Source organism: Sciurus carolinensis, chromosome 12 (assembly GCF_902686445.1).
Source record: "Sciurus carolinensis chromosome 12, mSciCar1.2, whole genome shotgun sequence".
NCBI lineage: Eukaryota > Metazoa > Chordata > Mammalia > Rodentia > Sciuridae > Sciurus > Sciurus carolinensis.
In genome coordinates this window covers 27,409,114-27,432,216 of record NC_062224.1, presented here as the reverse complement: position 1 = coordinate 27,432,216, position 23,103 = coordinate 27,409,114, and the positions used below count along the sequence as shown (strand labels likewise).

The 23,103-nt window shown below is 36.5% G+C and overlaps 1 protein-coding gene across 1 annotated transcript in view; it reads left to right on the top strand.

Annotated features, from left to right (window-relative positions):
- Window positions 1-23,103, top strand: part of Mrc1 (mannose receptor C-type 1) — an 83,831-nt gene that overhangs the window by 25,970 nt on the left and 34,758 nt on the right. Inside the window, exons 5-12 of the mRNA XM_047521459.1 lie at window positions 1,524-1,637; window positions 5,579-5,725; window positions 9,783-9,968; window positions 12,705-12,862; window positions 14,452-14,562; window positions 16,266-16,381; window positions 19,199-19,347; window positions 22,304-22,503. Coding sequence (XP_047377415.1) covers window positions 1,524-1,637; window positions 5,579-5,725; window positions 9,783-9,968; window positions 12,705-12,862; window positions 14,452-14,562; window positions 16,266-16,381; window positions 19,199-19,347; window positions 22,304-22,503 — 1,181 coding nt within the window. The remainder of the gene's footprint in view (window positions 1-1,523; window positions 1,638-5,578; window positions 5,726-9,782; window positions 9,969-12,704; window positions 12,863-14,451; window positions 14,563-16,265; window positions 16,382-19,198; window positions 19,348-22,303; window positions 22,504-23,103) is intronic.

Here is a 23,103-nt window from a genome sequence, read left to right as displayed (position 1 = left end):
ATGGTCCACCATATTGTTCTACCACAAGCATCCAGTATTGAGATCGGTTCAATTTATTAAGCCTTAACCTACCTCAATGTTTCAACCTATCAGTATCCTCAAGTGGTTCTCTGTTTGCAAAGGCCTCTCTGCCAGATGCTGAGCAAGACCAGGGTGACACACAGATCACGTGAACTCTAAGAAAGCAAGCTGCACTCTTACAGAACTGGGGTGTAAAAAGTGTGAGATGACTTTTGACATTGAGATCCAGAGCTCCCCCATCCATTTTAACACATGACATGAATGTGTGTCTGTTACAAGCTCATGAAAAATTGGTAAAAATTTAATGACTTAGAATTATCGAGTCTGAGCTTTGGTGTCACGGTTCAAATTTCCAGTTCTGTCATCTCATTTAAACTCCCAGTTTCCTATAAAACTTTATGAGGAGCTGGAATACAGTTCAGTAGCAAAGTGTTTGCCTCGAATATGCAAAGCTCTGTCTTTGATCCCCAGGTCCAAAACAATAAGAGCAAAAACAAAAAAAAAAATTATGAGAATTAAATGAGTAAACAGCAATTTAATTATTATAAGTGCTTCATAATTGGTAACTCTTAGCACTGAAAGATTTGACTGGGGAGTATATATCCAAAAACTGGCCCATTTCCGTTTACCAACATGTATACATGCTTAGGTTGGTATTTTATTACAGCAAAGAATAGTTTTATTTTTAATTTGTTTTTAATCAACTGAAATAGTTTAAAGAGAACAGTGAATTCCTCTCTATGTTTTCTAAAAAGATAAAGGTAATAATGGTTAGTTTTTCACACTGGGAGGTTCATGCTGTGTCTATGCTTAGCTTTTTAACTTCCACAATAGGCCTCATACAGAGTTTTAAACATTGTAATCTGATTGTAATTATGCTTTATTATCTGCCTAAGTAAAGAGTTTAGATAAACAGAAACATTTGGTGCTTTGAATTGAATCACCACTTTAATAAAGAAGAAAAATTGACATAAAAATATAAAATCCTTAAAATAAGTTTTGAAACTTTCAAAACTTACTGAGGTTGAAGTAAAAATGACTCATGAACATGGTGGGTTAAAATATTCACTAAAATTTTGGATCACAGAGAACTTTGGCTTTTATATGAAACAAATCTTATTTTTACTCTCAAATGAAGTAAAATGTCATCATTTGATGATAGTTAATCACAGTCAACTTATCCAAGTAAGAAGCACATTCACAATATTCTTGAGAAAGCATGTAGTAGTTAAGATGATGGGGTTTGGCGTAGTTATATCTGGATTGAAACCTCAGCAAAAGTCTTACTAGCTTGCCTATGTGCTCTTGGCCTCAGTTTCTTTATCTGTCAGTGAAGGTAATAGTTTTACTTACTTTTGATTATTAGCAGAAATAAAGGAGAAATGTCAGGCTTGATAATTATTATTTCTCTTACATTTTGATTCAAGCACCAATTCTGAGTTTAATTTCACTGTGTTTTCTGAGTATCTGTTTCATTTTTGTTTTTGCTTTTTGTCGTATAGGATTAACCAGTTCCTTGACTTCAGGACTCTGGATTGGACTTAACAGTCTGAGTTTCACCACTGGTTGGCAGTGGAGTGGTGGTAGTCCCTTCCGGTATTTGAACTGGTTACCAGGTAAAACTGAGCCTGTCTTTGATTGAATTAATCTAAATTTAGTTCACCTGGATGCTGTTAAGACCTTTTCATGTCACATGAAGAACACAAAGAGGAGAACTGGGAGACTTCATTGATCACAGTCCATTTCTCACCTTAATTTGCAATCTACTAACTAGATTTGAATATTCTAGAACTATAAGGTTATAGAGTTCCAGTTCCTTGGGATAAGAACTTGTCTTCTAGAATTATCACAAATTAATACATGTCTCTGTTTACAGTATGAATTCTCAATGACTTTCTTGATTTGTTAAGGTATTATACTCAAAAGCTGGTCCGAACCATGATTTATTAAAGACAATGACAGAATTATTACTATATGTATACAAGAAGAGATATATACAAACACACACACACACACACACACACACACACACACACACACACACATCTCTACCTTTTCATTATCCCTGAAAGTGTTATCCACCAAATATTTGTAAAGTCCAGCAAGGTGGTTTTAACATTCTATATGACTGGTCTTCAAATCTTTGTCCTATTTGAATTTTTTTAACATTCCAGTTGAAAATACTTATCCATAAATTACCTGAAAGTGCTTAAACATAAATTATGTTTATAATATGTAACATATAATGTTACATACGGTAGTTAAATATTTATGGTTTTCTATCTATATATATGTATATACACACACGCACACATACACACACATATACATACTATGACTTTTAATGAACTGAAATTATCCTTGATCAACAAATTTCTCTTTAATTTGGTTGTGAAATATCTGCAATATTGCTGTTACTAATACAAAGACCTTAAGGTCTACACTGATACCATTTTCTGCTGTTTTTACTCTAGTACAGTTGGATTAAAAATATTGCCTCAGTCACAGCTTACAATATTCCCTACTAGCATAAACATTAATTAGCACTTCTCTTGACAATGTGTAGTTTGGTTGTAGAAACTAGAGTCAGGGAATGACTAAAGCTTTAATGGCTTTCTGACTTTCTGGAGGATAGAAAATGGTGTGAACTAATTATTTCTATGTTGTCATAACATACAAGTAACAGAACAGAAGAGGAGGCTAATTCCTGAAGGTAAGTCCTATGTGTTCAGAGAAAACAAAAAGACTAATGCTAAAAGGTTTTTTTAGTATTCACTAATAGTAACTCAGAGTGTGGCTGGGTGGGTTGTTGGTCTTGTGAATTTGGGGAATAAAATCCATGGACACAAGGGTAAGAGCAAAATAACTGGATTTATTAGAGCAATAGAAAGAAAACAGAGCTCCTGAAGTGATGGGTGGTTGTCTCAAGAGAGGGTCGCCGGTAGGTGTCTGTTATCTCGGCGTTGATATGGGCTGGATCTGTCTGTCCCTATAGGTGATTGGTTGGGTATAGGATTCAGAAAGGGGCCAATCAACTGTCTTGTCTTCTTCAACAAATCTGAAGAAAAGTGATTTCTAAGCCTTTATTAGCACAAGGGTGGAAGTGAGGGTTTGTTGGCACAAAAGGAAGTGCTTAGGGTAGGGGTAGATTTTGTGGTTGGCCGTTGCTAGGGTTAGGGCTAGGGGTAACTGAGGAAGAACCATTGTGGTTGAAGCCGCCAGGGGTGGTGACAGAATGTCCCTTGTCTCCTTCCTGGACGGAATGATCTCATTCCCTCGGTCCCTTCTCCAAAGCCCTTATCTTATCTGCCTATGAATGGTCTACCTTCTTGCCTCAATGTTAGTAGCTGCTAGAGGCCCTCTTTTGAGTGTGATTCCAATCCCTCTAATGACATTACAGTACCAATCCTGGCTCCTTAGGAAAGAGTGCAATTAATGAACAGTAATGTCTGCCATGGATGTGGAGAAGGAAGAGATTAGCATATGGGTCACATCTTTATTCATCATTTCTACTATGAACAACAATACTGAGACAGTGTTCTTTGATGTGTTCAGACTTCTTTTAACATCACTGAAAGTGTGTTGCATTTGGCTTCAAAAACTAAACTATTTTCTATATTGATTGTATTTTTTTTAAAAAATAAGAAATTTGATAAATAGTATTCCACATACCTAGATGCTAAAACATGATAGAAGTTTTAGAGGTTATGTTTTGGCTCAGATTGATTAGATTTTTACTTTGAAATTGTACTTTGGATATATTCCTTCAGGGCATGATGGCTATGGGGCTGTTGCTTTAACCCCCCCCCCCCCCCCCCCCCCCCCCCCCGGGGCCTGATGCATGCTAAGCACATGCTGTACTACCAAGCTATAACCTTTACCCTATTGCTTTAAGATTGACATGATAATCACCTTTATTTTCTTCTGGGATATGAAAAGTCAATATTGCTATAAGGGATGTACTTTTTATGAGTGAGAATTTCATTTGTCTGTCTATTCATTCTGTCAAATTATGCTAGAGAATACTAGTTGGATTCCAATAGATCATTAGACAATAATAATTGTATATTAGGTACTAGGGTATATTCTTCTCTTAAGAGTGGCTAAATTATTGTACAACATAAAATAGGTCATTTTCTTTATTCACTTTGGGAGTAAGAATTATAATTTTCAAGCACTTGTATTCTAAGAGCTCAGTGCAAGAATTTAGGGGTTAACTTTGGTGAAGGTGAGGATGCGAAAGTAGAATATTAATGGGAAATATTAAACCAAATTCCTGAAAAGTAGGTACAGAACTAAATTGCCTTCTCACACAGCACAAGAGATTTCTAAAAATAAAATTAGAAACTTTATAGAATTCTATAAATTACTTTTGCATAAATCATTCAATCAAGCATTTCAATTGCGCACTTACCAAGTGGTGCATCTGTTAAAAAACATTTGCTTTTCAAGTGAGGATATTTTACATAAATGATGAATAAGTGTGAATTCAAATATGTAATGACTATTAAAGCATTCAAGACCACTGTTTGATATCTTAAAGTTGGCAGTGGCTCTGTTTAGACAAATGTATAATGTGATTTACTATTGAATATATGAATTAATAACTAATAGCTATAAGTGTATTAAACTCTTTATAACTAACTTTTGTTCTTTGTGTAGTGTTAGAAGTTTTTCTGCTAAAACTTTGTGGAGCAGGTAACATGATTTCCATCTGGTAGGTAGGGAAGGGAAGTTCAGGCATAGGTTATATATACATCAAAAGTCACAGGGCAGAATCACTAGCAGAATGTAGCTCATTTGCCCTGACTTCAGGTGTGAGATGTAGCTGTTTGGAGTACTGGCTTAAAAATCATGCAGCAGAGGAACACAGAGCAGAGAAATGCAGGTAGCAATGCATGTATCCACTGTATCAGCAATGTTCTCTATCTGGATCTTTAATCAGTTTAGAGTAAGAAATGAATAAGCGGTTTAACTCCTCAATTATTCATCAGGGGGCTAAGTGGAAAGAACTAAGTACTTGGTTCTGGGAGCTTAGCATGTTGTAATTCCAGATCTCCCTTCCATGGCCTTTGGCTGTCTTTCTTTATGTCTCCTCTCTCTAATTGAAGAAAGTTTCCCTATATGCAGATCCTCTAGACTGGTCTTCATAGTTACCCTGGTAAGATGTCTTGGTTTTTCAGTAGGTATTGACAATGGTTAATATGGAGCATCATATATTCTTTTTGTAGGTATTGCTTTGTGATATATGATATAATCTAGTGTGATGATTGTTTAAATTTAAGTCTAGCTTTATTTGTTTATGACAGGGAAAAGGTTATTTCAAAGAAGTGCATTTTTGTAATCAACATTTCCGGGATTGGAATGATCCAACGACAAGGAAAAAAATAGATACCCATCATGTCTTTTGCTCTACAATCAGTAAATATTTGTGAATGTGTAGCAAAAGACAGAATGGTGATCCATTAACTCTCGAGGATGAAGATGTGAGACTGGGGAAACTGTCTACTTGGATTACGTGTAATAGTCCCACTTTAACTTTCTCATTTTCTCAAAGGAAGCCCATCAACTGAACCTGGAAAAAGCTGTGTGTCGCTAAATCCTGGAAAAAATGCTAAATGGGAAAACTTGGAATGTGTTCAGAAACTAGGCTATATATGTAAAAAAGGCAACAATACCTTGAATACTTTCATTATTCCTTCAGGTGAGTGATTAATTTGATCTGAAGTGCATAAAATATTAGAAGTTAAAGATAAATGAAATTACAGCCTCATTAAAATTGTATGGAATGACTCCAGAGGTCTTGTTAATAGTTGATAGGTGATACAGTTTTATTGTTGGTTTCTACCGCTGGTTGTAATGTTTCCTGAGAGTGTAACAGTGTTCAGGCATTATGCAAAGTCTTTGACATAAATAAGAATTTTATCTTCCCAACCCTTTGAGGTAGGTATCATTTCTCACGTGTTAAAAAAAAGAGAAATAAGATATAGATATATATATATATAGATATATATATATATATAGTGTATATACCACTTGCACTTGTGACAACACTGGAATCTGAGCTAGAAAATAAATACCGGAAGGGATATTTTTATCATGTCCTCAGGGATCAATCTGGGCTCCAAAGTTGTTCAATGCAGCATTTAACCCTGAAGTTTTCACAGAATGGAATAAAATATTCAAAAAATAGTAACTGAATGTTTCATATATAGACTGGGCCCCAGGAAAAACTTCAGTGATTCTCTCCATTATAAATCTTATCTAAGAGTTAAATTGCTAAGGTGAGGATGAATTCTTTCTTCAAAGTGAGGAAAAACAAACTCCATTTTTTACTATCAGTAGTTTGTGAAGGAATAACTAATGCTTCCCAGGGTTTTATTTAATTTTTTTTTCCTGCTTGGAAACTGACAGTGCTGCATTCTTGCGTTCTTTCTCCTTGACTTTTAGAAGCAATTTCATTTATTTTAAAACATGATTGACATAGCTAGAAATTCAAAAGGTGCCAAAAGATAAATGATAATATCTTCCCCCACTTATCTCTACCACACTGTTCCCCCCTCTGGAACATGCATCGTTTCTGCATGTCTATCCTTAGCTACACATAAACAAATGCATTTATAATTATTTTTGTCTGTTTTATACACACGGCAGCATACTATCCATATAGTCCTTACCCTAAGGTTTTTTTAAAATTTAACCTAATAAGAGTTTCGTTCACTATTCCATATAGTGCATGAATAGCTTCTGCATTCATTTTTATGGCTGAATGATAGCCATTGCACAAACTATAGTTTTTGACTAATCCTCTGTTAATGGATTTGTAGTTGACTTCCAAGCTTTCATTATTACAAATGATCCTGAAGTAAATAATTTTATACATTTCCTTTCATGCACATGATAATTCCTAGAAGTGGAGTTGCTGGATCAGAAAGTAGGAATGCTTGTAATGTCAATAGCTATAGAGATGACCAAGATCTCTAATGGCTGTAAAAGAGGGTCCTGGTTCATGGGGCTTGATTGTGCTTTATAGACTCTTCAGAATGTCTGTGGACATGTCTCAGGGAGACCTCAAACGTTGCTGCATTTCATCTCCTCTTTCTTGAAATAGTGTAATTCTTCTTTCTTGGAAGAGCTCATACAGTTAGTTCCCTTTCAAAGACTTGAAATTGCCATTTTGGGGAAGAGGAGAAAGGTTATTTTATAATGCTTTTCACGTGGGAGGCAGAATTCTGTAATTTGACCTTACTGCTTAACCCACCAGTTTCAGGTCCCTCATCTATAAAATATAAATATTAATAATTCTTCCTGAAAGTGGCATGTGTATGGTCAAGCACTTAGTCCATTCTTATTTCTCCACTGCTCCTTCCTTGCCTTACTTCCAATCTCCACTTAGTTTTTGCATATAGCTGTACTATCTGGATTATTCTGTAGTCTATAAACCCTGCTAAACCAATGCCTGGGAAAGCATACCAGAGATCAAATTTTGCAGCATTCACGATTGGTGAACCCTCTGGCAAGAACTCACCCTGGTACCTGTGGGTTCTTACAACACTACCTTGTTTGCCCACATTCCCAAGTCTATAGGACTGTACTGTCTGGTTCGGCAACCACTAGCCACATGTGGCTTTTGTGAAAATAAAATGTGTTTAGTTCAAACTGAGATGTACTACAAATGTAGAATCTACTTGATTTCCAAGACTCAGCATGAAAAAAAGTAAAATATTCATTTTTTATTGATTACAAATTGAGATGAAAATCTTTTGGGTATATTGAGTTAAATAAAATGTATTATTAAAGTGAAGTTGACCTGTTTTATTTTACTTTTACCTACTATGGCTACTAAGCAAATTAAAAGTTATGTGTGTGGCTTATGTTTGTGGTCTGCATTGTAGACAATGCTGCTGTTGAGGAATAGTGATGTTTTGTGGGATCCTGCCGAGGGAACTCCTCTTACTTTACTTGATCGTATTGTTTTCATGTTTGTTTGTTTATTTCGTGGTACTAGGGGTTGAACTCAGAGATGCTCTGCCACTGAGATATACCCCCACTTCTTTTTATTTTGAGACAGGGTCTTACAAAGTTGCTGGTCCTTAGACTTGGGATCCTCTTGCCTTAACCTCCAGAGTTTCTGAGATTACAGGCATGCACTGCTCAGTTGTTTACATGCTTTAAAATATGTTGAAAGGTTATCTGTTCAGGTTTTAAAGTCCTCAGCATTGGCTGACATTATCTTGTTTCCTAGACAGCAAAATTAAAATATCCCACCAGAGGGCTGCAGAGCTGTGCTAACAAAAGGAAAAAAAAAAGATATTTTTCTTTTTTTCTCCCTCCCCCACCCCCATTACCACTGGAAGTATACAGAATCTAAACTGCATTGAGGGAATAGAGTTTTTGACATATGCATTTTCTATTATAATAGTGCAGTATTAGGGCTTTGCATTGTCTACTTTCTTAAATTGTGACTGCACGGAATCCTGGGCTTAACCAAGGATGTTTCAGAGACTCTCTGCTTTTAGAGAAAATGGGATTGACTCTTTAAAAGAATGACATCAAAATTCTCCTGAATTGAACATTTACTAAAGTCGCATGTTTGAGAACATTTAATATCAAGCCTAAATATATAAAATTGACCTTTATTTGGTAATGTAGTCCCTTTCTAGCCAAGGTACATTGCAGTTTAAAAGAGTGTCTATAGAATTGCAAAAATAAACTGCTGTGTATCAAATATAACTTCAATTTTTTCTGCAACCAACACTCACTATAGCCGTCATGTTCCAGGGCCTATGTCAGGTTTAAGGGCATACAGGGATGCGTGAAGTGAGTCTACCTTCAAGCTTCTTTACTTGCCCTGGCTCATTACTTTTAGAGTAAACATTTACAATTATGAATTTGACCATAGCCATTCATAGCAATAATGAAGTGTTGACTACTGATTTCTTTAATAATAAATGTGTGGTGTTTGTCATTTACAAGCATATCATCTCTATTCTATTTCAAAAGAACACAGGATGAGTAATTTAATATTAGTATTAGTAATACTACTTAAAAATATTTACACATGAGATTACTCTGGTTCATGTATGCAATAGGACTTGCTTAAAATCACATAGCTATGGAAAATTCAAGTTTTGCCTGAAAGACTTCTAAATTTCTGTTGCTCTCCTACCACAATAATACACCATCTTTTGTGAGTGAGTAAATGGGTGGGTGGGTTCAGAGGCACAGGTGGCTGGCTCATGCTACTGTGGTTGCAGAGGCTCCTTGGTGGCTCTGCCTCAGTGCGGATCTTTCTCATGCCTGCCTTATGAGTATTGCCCTCCTTGAAAAATCATGGCTCCCTAAGGTCCATGGAGAAAAAGATACAGTGAACTATTCTAGAGGATGTATTATGTCAAAACTTTCAGGCTTCCAGCCTGAAACTGTGCATAATAGATGCTTAGTGCAGATTTGCTGATGTTTTAGGATGTTGGTAAAATTAGTCTACCTTGTCTCAGTGTAGTGTTGTTGCAGGTACACATTTTTAAAGAGACTTCCCATTTGACATTAAAGATGGATTCACTTTTTCTGTCTAAAAACAAGGCAAAAAATTTATGTCTAGCCTATCATTTATGAATCTATATTGCCAGAGATGAAAATAAATATTACCTTTATTTGCCTAACACTATGAATTGTTTTATATTTAGAATGATGGCAAATATTATTATCATTTTAGATAAAACTTCTCTTTTAAGTGCCTTCCAAATCATCTTTTTTTCCAGAAAGTGATGTGCCTACTAAGTGTCCTAGTCAGTGGTGGCCATATGCAGGCAACTGTTACAAGATTCACAGAGAACAGAAGAAAATCCAGAGGGACGCCTTGACTGAGTGTCGGAAGGAAGGTGGTGACCTTGCAAGTATCCATAGCATTGAGGAGTTTGACTTTATTTTCTCCCAGCTGGGATATGGTGAGAAACCTTATACTGGTAATAAGCTGAGCTCCAGCGCTTTCTCCTTCCCATCTCTGTCTTCAAAATTAACATAAATGTTAATTTTAATAAATTTAAATTAATAACTAAACAATACAAATCGAATAGCAAAGGCTAATCATGCTCACAGTGCAAAAACTGTACAGTAATCTAAAGCATTTTTAATCACTAAAGGTAATTCAATTATTTTTTTATAATATGTAATCAAATTATGGATAGTTTAAAAATATTGTTTTCCCATGTAGAGTCTGGATTCAGAGATGTCTACCTTAAAATTACCAACAATGTTTAACTTTTGCAATTACTTGTGTGTAGGTGTGTATTTTCTTTTTTTAAGGCCCATATTTTATCTCACAAGAAACATCTCTGAATGCACTATCTCAAACTTTGGATTTTCTTTTCTTTATTAATGCAGCTAATGCTACTAGGATGTTGAAGAGCAGAAAAAACACATTATTTTTGGAGTGGTTTTGGTTTGAAAGAAATTGAGGTCTCAATTTAGGTATATAATTGTTAAAGTGCATAGAAAATGTACTAAGCAGAAATAAAAGATGGGTAAAATGAGCTGAGAATGCTGGTCCCGGAGAAGAGCAAGCTAAGAAACAACATCACAATAATGGGCCTTCTGCAGTTCTTGTTGATTAAATGATTATCATTTTCATCTTCCACTGATGAGGCTGCTGAATAGCTGCAGCTGTTCTTCATTTCCACCCAGCAAAACAAGAGGAAGTGGATAGTGGTGATGGAGTTGCTGCTTCCTGACATACATATTGCCTGGAAATGGATGTCAGCCGCAGGGAGTACCCGGGAGGAAAAGCAATTAACAAGTAGATGAGAAAAAACTGAGTAGTAGCAGAAAAAGATTTAAAAGGTCCCCAAACCCTGTTATTCCTACCACCTATGTCCACTGGAAACCCTTCTCCTTGCACACATCCTTGAGTGGGATTGAGAATATTGCGTACCCTGGGAAATTTGCCTAATGACTTTACACTCACACATTGTCTATTTTTGTAGGCTCATGAGTGTGATTAGGAATGGCAAAAGCTGAATAGGGAGAACAGTTTTATGACAAAATATGTTTCTAGGAGTCTTTTAATACTTTATTATAATTGTGGGACTTGGGAATTGAATCTTACATTGGTCTTCAACTAAAATCCTTAGGGGATGCATGAGATCTCTTTGAAACCTATATTTGTTGCTCAAAAGATCATGATCTGCCAACTCAAGTGAGAGGAAAAGGGGGGTCACCCTGGCACTGTCATTCATGCTTCGTGGCTCTGGAAACACCTGCTGGAGCTGGCATAAGGCCAGTCAAGGACTTCTCCAAAAGCAAAGCTGAATGACAACTTTTAAGAAGAAACTTAACCACTTAGGGAATTATCTATGTACTATGATAGTTTTCTCATTTTCTATCAAAAATCATCTTTATAATCCTTTGAAGTATTTTTTTACCATTAAAAGATCATATATCAACTGGGCACGGTGGTGCACACCTGTAATCCCAGTGACTTGAGAGGCTGAGGCAGGAGGATGGTGAGTTCAAAGCCAGCCTCAGCAAAAGCGAGGTGCTAAGCAAATCAAGGAGATCCTGTCTCTAAATGAAAAATACAAAATAGGGGTGGGGATGTGGTTCAGTGTTCAGTGCCCCTGAGTTCAATCCCAGTACTCCCACCCCACCAAAAAAAATCATGATGGAATTTCCAGTTATACAAATTAGACAGATATTGAATTATAGATTCTTTAATTTTTTTGTTTGGAAATATTTATTTTTCCAGGCATGGAATCTTATATCTCAATTACTGCAACTTTGTCCCATTTTTGTTATGATATTTAGAATTTTCTAGCTCCTTATAAATCAGCAATGTCTTCCATGGAATTTGAAAAATAAATGATCTTTATTGGTTATTTTGATCTTAAACTTGTTATTGAGTTTTGCTAGTGTTTCTTGACATTTCATGGTGAAAATGATTTCAAGTCATTTGTATTTGTAGACTAAAACCTAAATGCCAATTGTCAGATACCAATCTCCTTCGTTTATATTTTTATCACTGTTTAGATCACTTTTTCTACTAATAAAGTGATTGTTCATTAACAGAAGCAACTAGAATATTCTTTTTTTTTTTTTTTTTGCAGTGCTGGGGATTGAACCCAGGGCCTTGTGCATGCAAGGCAAGCACTCTACCAACTGAGCTATATCCCCAGCCCTAGAATATTCTTGATACCAACAATTAGTGAAATAGAATTGGTTTTAAATTTGTTATTTAAAAATATTCATGATTTAATTCTAGTCAAAGAAGTTTTTTATATATTGGATACCATATTTCCAACAATTTACATATTGTTGGCATGGAAAATTATTTGTAACAAATAGCAGCTTCACAAGAGAGAATATAATAGTAGACCTACATTAATTTCATTTTCACAATTCACAGGAGATATAATTTGTAATAGTGGCAACTAAAAAATGCAGTCATATTGACAATGCAAAGAAAACATTACACAACCTACGACTGACAACATAAAGTGTGGTTTACATCTGAGTCTACAACATGTAGGTCAGATTAACACCCAAGAGGATTACATTTTATGACAGTTATAGTATCAAGGGAGAGGAGTTGTGTTGACAAAGCAAAGTGCCTTCCTTTCCCTGTACCCTGCTGACCTTTGGAAAACAACCTTTATATATACTACTTTTGTGTTTTTCGTCCTGTTTAGAGCCAAATGATGAGTTGTGGATTGGCTTAAATGACCTCAAGATTCAAATGTACTTTGAGTGGAGTGATGGGACTCCTGTGACTTTTACCAAATGGCTTCGTGGAGAACCAAGCCATGAGAATAACAGGCAGGAGGACTGTGTTGTGATGAAAGGGAAGGTAAGGCAGCTTTACTGACATCTGTCAAGTCAGGGATTCTTTCTTCTGTCCCTCTTATCGTGCATGCTTGATGAGAGTGTTTCCATTTGAGATAATTTGATATAGATCAAAATCGAACCAAGATTCAGATTTAGCTTCTTGAGTTTCTCTCAATTGTCTTGCAAAGTGACATTTTCAAGAAGACCAGAAAGAAAAGAGAAAGAATTTTTTATTTTTTGCTCAAAGATAAACTAGAAACTAGTTACTAGTTAATAAACTAGTAACTAATTACTAATAAGTTCCTATGCTGGGTTATGTGTGGTTATGGTACCCCCAACCAGACAGTTTTATTGAGCAAATCAGAGCTTTGGTTCTTTCTTCATCTGGTTGCTCTGGGTAGAGACTGATCTGATTTTCATTCTGGAAACTAAGAATCTGTACTTCAAGAGTTACATTTGCTCTTTCAGGTTACATGGAGATGTTATAGTAATTGACACATATCATCTAGTTGTATTTTGTTAATAGACAATGCATATGGCAGACAGAAGCTGGGTTTTGCTGCTTGACTTCTTCCTTCATTTGCAAAGTGGGGATAATAATTACCCAGCTCACATGTGGGTGTAAAGATTAAATGGATTAATGCATACATTGTACACAGTTCCTGACCAAACTTATTGTTTAATAAATATTAGCTACTATTTTTGTCATTGTTGCTGATTTTATATTCAGTAATTGAAAACTTAAAAAAAGAGTGAGTGTTGACTACCCAAAGAGTAGGCAGAAGAAACCAGAGAGCATAATTCTGTTAAGGAGCTGGAAGGAGTTAAGAGACAGAAGGGTAGATAGGAACATTAGTGTTGAGATCAAGAAACAAGTATTATCTTGGAAGTGGAAGACCAAATTTGTAATTTATAAATGTTACTCTGACTGAAGCATTGAGTACGTGGAGGATTGCAATGGGTTGAGACCAAACAAAAGATGAATAACTAAATACAGAAAATACAAAAGTATTTTTCAAGATATTTAGCAATTATGGGAAAGTGGGGCGAAGTCATTTTATCATGACATGTCTAAGGAAGGGTTAGAGGGTAGAATATGAAATGAGGTGGAAAGTTGAGGCTTAAATGCCCGAAAACACTAACCAATGAAGATAGAAAGAAGAGAGAAAAGACAACTGATTTTAGGTTTGTTTCAAGGTTGGTTTATTGGGTGAGGATATTTTTCTGGATAGTATGCATGTACTTGATTAGCCTGAAGACTGAGGTGAGTCAGAGATTGATAAAAAGGCTGCATAAAAACCTCCAAGTGAGAATAATCATTCTGGAACCTATAGGAATTCTTGGTTTATCTTTAGATTCCTCTAAGCAATAGCTTGAACATCTATGATATAAAATCATTTGAAGTCCTAAGTCTCTTTACATCTGTATAGCTGGAGTTAAATTTGCTGTTTACATGTAAACCATTAATTTACCTTTCCCTTTTATAGTTGCCATATTCCCTTAACAACATTGAATCTTAGTTTTCCTTTTTGGAATCACAATTATAAGAAAATAGCATCAAAATCAAAGAACAGATAATCATTTATTTATTTTTTTCTGTGCTCCCTAAAGGATGGGTACTGGGCAGATAGGGCCTGTGAGCGGCCACTTGACTACATCTGCAAGATGAAATCACAAACCCAAGCTCCAGAATCAGAGGAAGTAGAAACAGGCTGCCAGAAAGTGAGTACAGAATGTACACAGTGATTTAAGATCAGTCAATATTATGTGATACAGTTGGCTTTACTTTATATGAGACATTGCTTTGGTCTCATTAGAATCAAAATGTTTCAATGGTCTAAATGTTCAGTGGTTTACTGTGTTTGGTATCACTGTTCTCTTGAAAGTTTTCTTTGAAAATTCTCTACAGTTAATATGGGGCTACACATGATTCGGTAGTTCCGTTTAGAATGTCATTAAGAATTGGAAAAGAGAACAGGGAATAAAATGGTACACCTAATGGAGCCTGGTGAGGGCAATGACATGAAGGCAGGTCATGGGAATTAGTGCCACCGAGGTGTTAGGAGTCTATGATCCTGTGAGCTGTCAAGAACATTTCCAGTAGGTAACTTCAAGTGCATATAGCATAATATCCACAGTCACTTTTTACATATATGGGACTGGTCTTGAACTTGGAATCCTCCTGTCTCAGTCTCTCAAGTGGCTGGGATTACAGGCTTGTGCCACTGCACTGACTAGTTTGTAATTTTCGATTATGAGTTGGGGGTCTACTATTCCTACCCCTAGCCCCAAGTGTCATCGTCTTAGATGATCTGGTATGGAAATATTTCTGCTGTATGTTTGTGTGTGTGTGTGTGTGTGTGTGTGTGTGTGCGCGCGCGCGCATCCTACTTCTTTCAGTGCCTAAGAAACCCCCCTATGTAGACCAAGTATTACTTTAATACTTTGGCCATGGATCTTATACAATGTGAATAGTGTAAAGTTGGAATTGGCATCCCTCTGTGGCACAGACTTGGCATTTATTTTCAAACTGAAGAATATTTTTTTCCTGATACCCAGAATCCCAGACAGATGACAAGACTCTAGTCATTTTTTGGTTCTGTGCCTAGTGTTTTCTAGTTCTCCATTCACAGAAAGGCTATCCTTACTAGTATCTTCTTCATAGAAGGGCCTCAATTCCAACTCCCTGCCTCAGGTGGGTTAAAACACAAATGTTGTATTCTGTATGGACAGGAATACCCAGCCCCTTGGAGCTTAATCTGGATTTGATATACCAGTAGACAACAACAATCTCAGATTGTCTATTATTCCATTTAGCTTTTAATATTTTACTTATGTCTGGTACTTGGAGAGTTCCCCTTCTTCCTGTGAAACTCCATTATGGGTTTTTCATTTATTGCCATGTGTTTATCTAGTATTTCTGTGTATTTGACAAATGGGAGAGGAGCCACATCAAGTCGTGTTGCTTGAGGTGGGACAAGTGCTCTTCTATGATCAGATGATATAGATTTGATTTCACTATTGATGATTGTTCCCTATAGATGGCCAGACTTGCTATTTCTCAAATTATTATCCATAGTTACTTTTCTGAACTGAAATCTTAGCCATTCTGTTCAGTTTCTTCAGTGAACATTTCACAAATAGTTGAAGGACACATCAGAATTGAGGAGAATGACCACCATTCACAATTTCTCATGGGAGGGACAATGTAATACTGTGTTGTTTATTCATATATATATATATATTCACATATATATATATTCACATATATATATAATTTTTGTTGCATTTCAAATCCTTCAGGTTTGTGTTCTTTAGACACTTCTGTTTAATTTGTTTCATGATAGAATAATTATTAAAAAATATTTTTAACATATATGCATGATAATATGCTTTTTTTCTCTATTGCTTGATGACATTAATAGGGCTGGAAAAGGCATGGCTTTTACTGCTATTTGATTGGACACACACTTTCAACATTTGCAGAAGCCAACCAAACATGCAAAAATGAGAAAGCTTATTTGACAACCGTTGAAGACAGGTATGTAACTATTTTAATTTTATTTTTAAATTATAGTCAAATAATACAAAGTTTCCAGTAAGGCCTATCAGTATGCTCTAAATTTCAGAGTGAATTATGTGTGACCTTGTTGTATGGCTTACAAAAGTAAAACCATTAAAAACAATATTCTTACTTGAATTCTTAATTGCAATTATTGTAAAATATTTTGCTACTTTTAGTATTATAAAGCAATATTCAGAACAATTTTCTAATAATCTAATGAATGTGGTTTTAGAGTGAACTTTTATTTGATCTACTATATGTCAAAATTTTAAAACAGGAAAAATAAGTAAAATTTGTCAACTTGAAATCCCATTTTTTATTTTTGCCACTTCCTCCACCAAAAAAAGAGGACAGAAAAGACTGAATTTGAGGATACAGAAGGAAAGACCATCAAACTCAGTTGCTCCTTATAGACACACAACACAGATCAGTTCTGGGATCTGTAAAGATTTCTCTCCACCAGTCAGCAAATAATCCTGCAACAGACACTTGCTGGGTCTCCACTAATCCAATACAGTTGCTGACACTATCTACCTGGAGATGAAGGAGTCAACCCAAGGTTGAGGACTCAGGTCCCAAGACTCCCCAAACCTCCTTCAAACGCCACTCACAAGTCCCAGGTCGTTTTACCTGTGCTTCTGACTGGCTGTGTAGGACTTCCTACAACCTCTTCTTTATGTTCAATTAATTTGCTTGAGCAGCTCAGGGAACTCAGGGAAACACATTTCCTGGTTTATTGTGAAGGATATAAATAAAGAGATGCACAGGGTATGGTGTGGGAGAAGGTGCACAGAACTTCCAAGCCCTTCTGATTGTGCTACCCTCCAGGAACCTCCATGTGTCCACTGGTCTGGAAGTTCTCTGAACCCTGTCCTTCTGTGCTTTTAATGGAGACTTCCTTGGCTAGACATGATTGCTAATGGACTGGCTGGAGAAACTCAGAAAGGCCTGCTGTTCGCATTCCTCTTGGCTCCTCTGCAGAATCCCTCTCTCCCAGCATGGGGCAGGACCCCTCCAGAATGAGACAGTATAATGACTTACTATAAAACAAGATATATCAGAATTTTGAGCCTGGAGTTGAGGACAAAATCCTATCTATTTATCTATTTATCTATTTCTTATTTATCTATTTATCTATCTCAAAGTATCACAGAGAATATTTTTTTTAGTCTTTCCATCCTTCCATTTTTTTTTTAACTTCATTAATAGGCTTACAAGTCAAGAAAATCAAATGAATATAGAAGATTTTATATAACTTTTAACCTCTAAGATACAATCCATCTTTCAAATTTACTTATTCATTCTTCACTTAATTCTCTGTAAAGCCTTGCATTGGGCACCCAAGAAAATTAAAAGAAACTTAAAAATATTATTTTTTGTAGTCAAGAGGCAAAAATAATTGAGTATTAGTAAATATTATAAAAATAAATTATATTTATTGGTCTTTCAAAGCCAACTCAATAAAAAGTCTAGGGGATATTGTTGATATTAAAAATCTTTTCATAGACTGGCTGCAGTGGCACATGCCTGTAATCCAGTGACTCGAGTGGCTGAGGCAGGAGGATCACAAGTTTGAGATCAACCTCAGCAACTTAGCAAGGCCCAAAGCAACTTAGTGAGAACCTGTCTCAAAATAAAAAATAGAAGACTGGGGATATAGCTCAGTGGTAAAAATGAATGTCATAATATTTATAGTCTTTATAAAACAACTGTATTTCAACGCATATCTTCCTCTCATGTATAGTTAAATGCTAATACATCACTGCACACTCATGATGCAAACATCTGAAAATCAGAACACTTTTCATCTTCTGACGGGGGAGATAAAGTGCCTATCTTTAAGTACCCCAGGGACAGTTCTGATCTGCACTGATCGTTGATTTGTTGGTCTACTGAAGAACTATGTACAAGATTTCACTGTATTTTACAGTAGTTTTTCTGTGTCTTCAGTGACATTTATATTTAGGAGCCCACTAACTTGTTAAATTTGGTTTTCAGATATTTAAGAAAAATGTGTTGCATTTGGAACTTTTGTTGGTCTGATTTGGTGCATGAAATCATTCAGACTATGGTCAAATAATGTTCTGTTATTGCTACATCTCTCCACATTCATTCTCTGCTCTCTTTAAAGTCATCTACTTCTCTGTCTGTTCATTCTGAAAACTTTCTCTTGTTGGAGAGATTTCTGTCTGTGTTACTGTCGTCAATTAAGACAAACTTTGGTTGCTTTGTCAAACAAATTGCATTGTTATCCGATGACGTCAATTCCAGGATGAGGACGCAAAGGCAAAAGGTTAGAATTCATGAATCTGGCCCTGGCTCTTTGTAGAGATTGGATTTTTGCTTCTATTTCTTGACAATTTTCTGTTTCAGAGTTGAGACATTAGGATGAAATTGAGGGAGAAATCCACAGAGATTATTGCATTTGCAACATCTTCTGCTTGCTTAATCAAGAATGGAGTGGAGTGTTTGGCTTGCTTAAGAAGTGAAAAGATTGTTTAAAGAATTTTTTAAAAAATTAATATAGTCCCTTCCTTTGTATTTTGAGGAGGGGTAACAGAAGTGATGTTAGTATATTTTAATGATTTTATTCACCTCAGCTCTACATTTTTCCTTTAAAAACTTGCATTACTTTAGTGGAAATTTTTACAAAATTTTATAATACAATATGGTTGCATTACCAACTAAATCATAGCTCAAACATAGAACTGAGATACTTTTCATGTTGATAAGATTTTAAAAATTATGTAAATGTTTCTAAAGATTAGTTGAATATTAATTTTTATTTTAAAGATATGAACAAGCATTCCTGACTAGTTTGGTTGGATTGAGACCTGAAAAATATTTTTGGATAGGACTTTCAGATATACAAAACAAAGGGACCTTTCAGTGGACAGTAGAGGAGGAGGTGCAGTTCACCCACTGGAATTCAGACATGCCAGGTATGTGCACTACCTTTTTGTAGGGATCTGTTCGTTCTAGGAATCCATCAGACCAAACTGGTTACTTCTCCCTGAATCTTTCCAAGTAGAATATGGAAATTTATTGTGCTTTCAGTAACTGTTTATATTTCTCTCTTTTTGTTTTTCTTTTTCTTTTTTTAAATCTCCATGAGTTTTCATTGTTCTAAGGGGAAAAAAGAGGAAGAGAGAAATTGCTGGTTTATTCGGTACTGGTTTATTTGAAAAACACTTATGAAATCCTAAGTGGTCATAAATGTTCTGAATAGTGAACTTTCTGAAAACTTAAACCTTTGTTAAATGGATATACAACTTCTCGGTGCAACTATAAAGAGAAATATTATTGTTCTTGAGTGGTGGGGTGAAGAACACTGCTTATGTGGAATTCATTATTCTAATATCTTGAATGTGTGATTATGTTTAACCCTTTGACTGAGTGTAAAAGAGTAGGATTTATTCAAGTGAGAAAAAGAGAGACAGAATTCCCTCAAAGGGGACCCATTTGTGGTTGTCACTTAAGTGTGCTAGTCTAGGAGTTTTTATATAACTACTGGCATTTTATATAACTAAGGGCGTTGCTCAGTGTCTGTGCTAATCAGGCATTGGAGATGTACCAATGCAATAGGTCAAAATCTATGCTAATCAGGTATTGGAAAAGTGCCAAGGCTATTGGTTCGCCCTTGAGTTTGTAGCCTTCACTCAGGTCTATTCCATCTTCCCCTTGTAGCAGCCTGGGAAGAAAGGAGTTAGCTAGAATGTTTGTCATGCTTTTACAGTTTAATCTCATGAAGTGGCCTTTCCATTTACAGAAGTCTTTATGAGGGCCATTTCCTCAACTGCCTATTTTATTATCTATCTATTCTATCTTATTTGACAAAACACAGCATATTCAACATCCTTTATAGAAAATATTTCATGTTCCTGAGTCAGAAGCTAAAAAAGAAAACAATAGTCCAAGTGTGTGTATCTACTATATGACCTAATAATATACCCTAATCTCCTGGAGTTATTTTAATTTGCATTCTCAGATTCTAATAAGAAAAGCAGATCCACAATCTGAATGGCGTGATTCTTGTATAATTATTAAATTATTGAACTTTATGAAAAATAATCAGATGATGGCTCAGTCTTAAAGTTACTGGGTAGGATGTTAAGAACTGAATGTGTATTTAAAAAAAAATTGGTTGGAATGGTCATTTTTACTCTTTGGCTTTACTTTGCCTCTTTTTGCTCATTCAGCAGTAAGATTTTGCAAGATTAATCCAGGAATGTCTTTCAGGGGAATAAAAACAAATCAAACTGTAGCTGGGAACAGTGGTGCAATGAGAAGAACAGGCAGGAACTGCTGGGCCGTTCCCCTCATGCTATGGTGACCCAATTCTGGGGGTCCAGTTCTCAGGTATTCCAGAGTAATCAGGTTTCAACTCAGGACTGTAAAGGGGAGGGGATTATTGTGGGAGTCAGAGAATACTCTTGGAGTGTCAGGACATCAGGTATTTAAGAGAAAATATTCTGGAAAAGATATACCTTCTTAGAATTATGAGAATTACATCTAAGCCCATAAATGTCCTTTAAAATATCACGCATAAAAATATTAACTCATTGGAACAGCAAGAAATTAGGATGATTTCAAAGCTCTTAGTTAATTAATATTTGGAAATAACCATGTCGAAGAAACAGAATTATAAACCATTGAGCTTAGTATATTGTTGCAGAGGAGATCTGCCCATGGAGCCAAAGTGGCCACAGGAGTCTGTAGCCACCAGTTTTTAAAATCCTAAAGGAATAATTTGCACGGAGTTGCACAGAGTATAGGTAGAAATGAAATGAGTGTTACATACAATATAGGAACCAGGTGGCTCATAGAGAATCTGTTTTTTTTTTTTTTTTCTCTGAGTTTGGGGTTCCTTTAGTTTCACATTCTTCCCTTACGTGGTTTGGGACCCTTTGTATAACTCTCAACCAGTATCCTTTGGAGGGTCCTGAGAAACTCATCACAAGGCGTGGGTGTGGCATGATCTTGAAACCATCGTCCCCTTAAGAGGTTACAATTAACTACCACCAGGGAGATTTGACATACCAGTTCCCATTTTCCAGATGTTTGTGTCAATAAGGTTCTCTGTGATTCACTGTCCTAAGCCCTAGGGACTTTCTTTGATGATATGTCTAATGCCCTCTCCATAAGTGACCCCTTTCTTCGTCCTTCCCCCTAACATATTCATCGTTTTATTTTAAGTACTTCTTGAAGTTGACATTTGTCACAACTCTGTCAGCAAAGCCCTGTGCTTGCGTTTTAAGATGAGGAATCAAGTTCAGAGTGGTTGAGTAACTTACCTGAAATCTTCATCCTCAGGAGTGTCTCATTTTGAAGTCTGTAAACCACTTTAGCCCTGGGAGACCACCAAGGACCCAAGGGGAGAAAAAGTTCTTAAAGAACTAAAGAAGAAAGGGGAAGGAAGGAAGGAAGGAAGGAAGGAAGGAAGGAAGGAAGGAAGGAAGGAAGGAAGGAAGGAAGGAAGGAGGGAGGGAGGGAGGGAGGGAGGGAGGGAGGGAAGGAAGGAAGGAAGGAAGGAAGGAAGGAAGGAAGGAAGGAAGGAAGGAGCACTAACCCACTACTTTGTCATTATGGCACTTCTGATCACACTAAAATGTTGTATCACGGTATGATTATGTGTGAGGTGCCCTGCCAGATGTTAGAAATTCAAAATGTTATAAAAACTTTCTATGACTAAATCATAATTCAGTTGGATACAGACCATGTAAATAAAAGGCCAGAGATGGTTCCGGCCAAATGCTGCCGTACCGCCCTCCTGTCCCGCGTCCCGCGTGCAGATCTGAGCGCGCACGCTGACCCTCCGCCTGGAACAGGCAGCTGTGCGCATGGCAGGCCCGCGGTCGGCACCTGGGGACTGAATTCTGCTTTCTGTGTTTAATGCAGGGCGAAAGGCGGGATGTGTTGCCATGAGAACAGGGCTTGCAGGGGGTTTATGGGATGTTCTGAAATGTGATGAAAAGGCAAAATTTGTGTGCAAGCACTGGGCAGAAGGAGTAACTCGGCCACCAGAGCCCACGACAACTCCCGAGCCCAAGTGTCCGGAGGATTGGGGCACCACCAGTAAAACAAGCTTGTGCTTCAAGGTAAGCATCTGTCCCTAAGCTAATAAAGAATTGGCAATATCCATCAGCCCAAAGAATCACCTAAGGAATTAGACAAATATGCAGGAAAAAAAAAAAGCAAACACCCTAGAAATTTTATTTTGATTTTATTGATCTAGAGAGAATCTGACCATCAATTGGGTGGGTGCTGGTGGCCTGTTTAGACCAACAAACACAGCCAACAACACAAATGTAACTTGTGGAAGTCTTTCCTCACCCGCCTCCTATTATCATACCCTCTCTGTTTTCTCTGTTCATCCAGGTTTTCTGATCCTATTGTGAGCTCATAATTTTTTTCATCTTGATAAGAAATTTTGTTCCCCCTCCTGCTATCCTATTGCATCTCATTTTTTGCCTGCTCTTGGAGCTTCAGCTAACTTAATTGGCAAACTAATCTCCAATAGTGCCATGGAGGTATTCAAGAGAAAATACTTCATTTTTCTGATTTCATCCCTGATGGACATACCAATGGAGGACGAGGGCATGGAGGGGTGGGGGCACGTGGCTTTTCAGTGCCCGTTAAATATCAGCCCAGTATCTACTCTTATTCTGCACATTCCAAGGTTGGACCATCTATTTCTT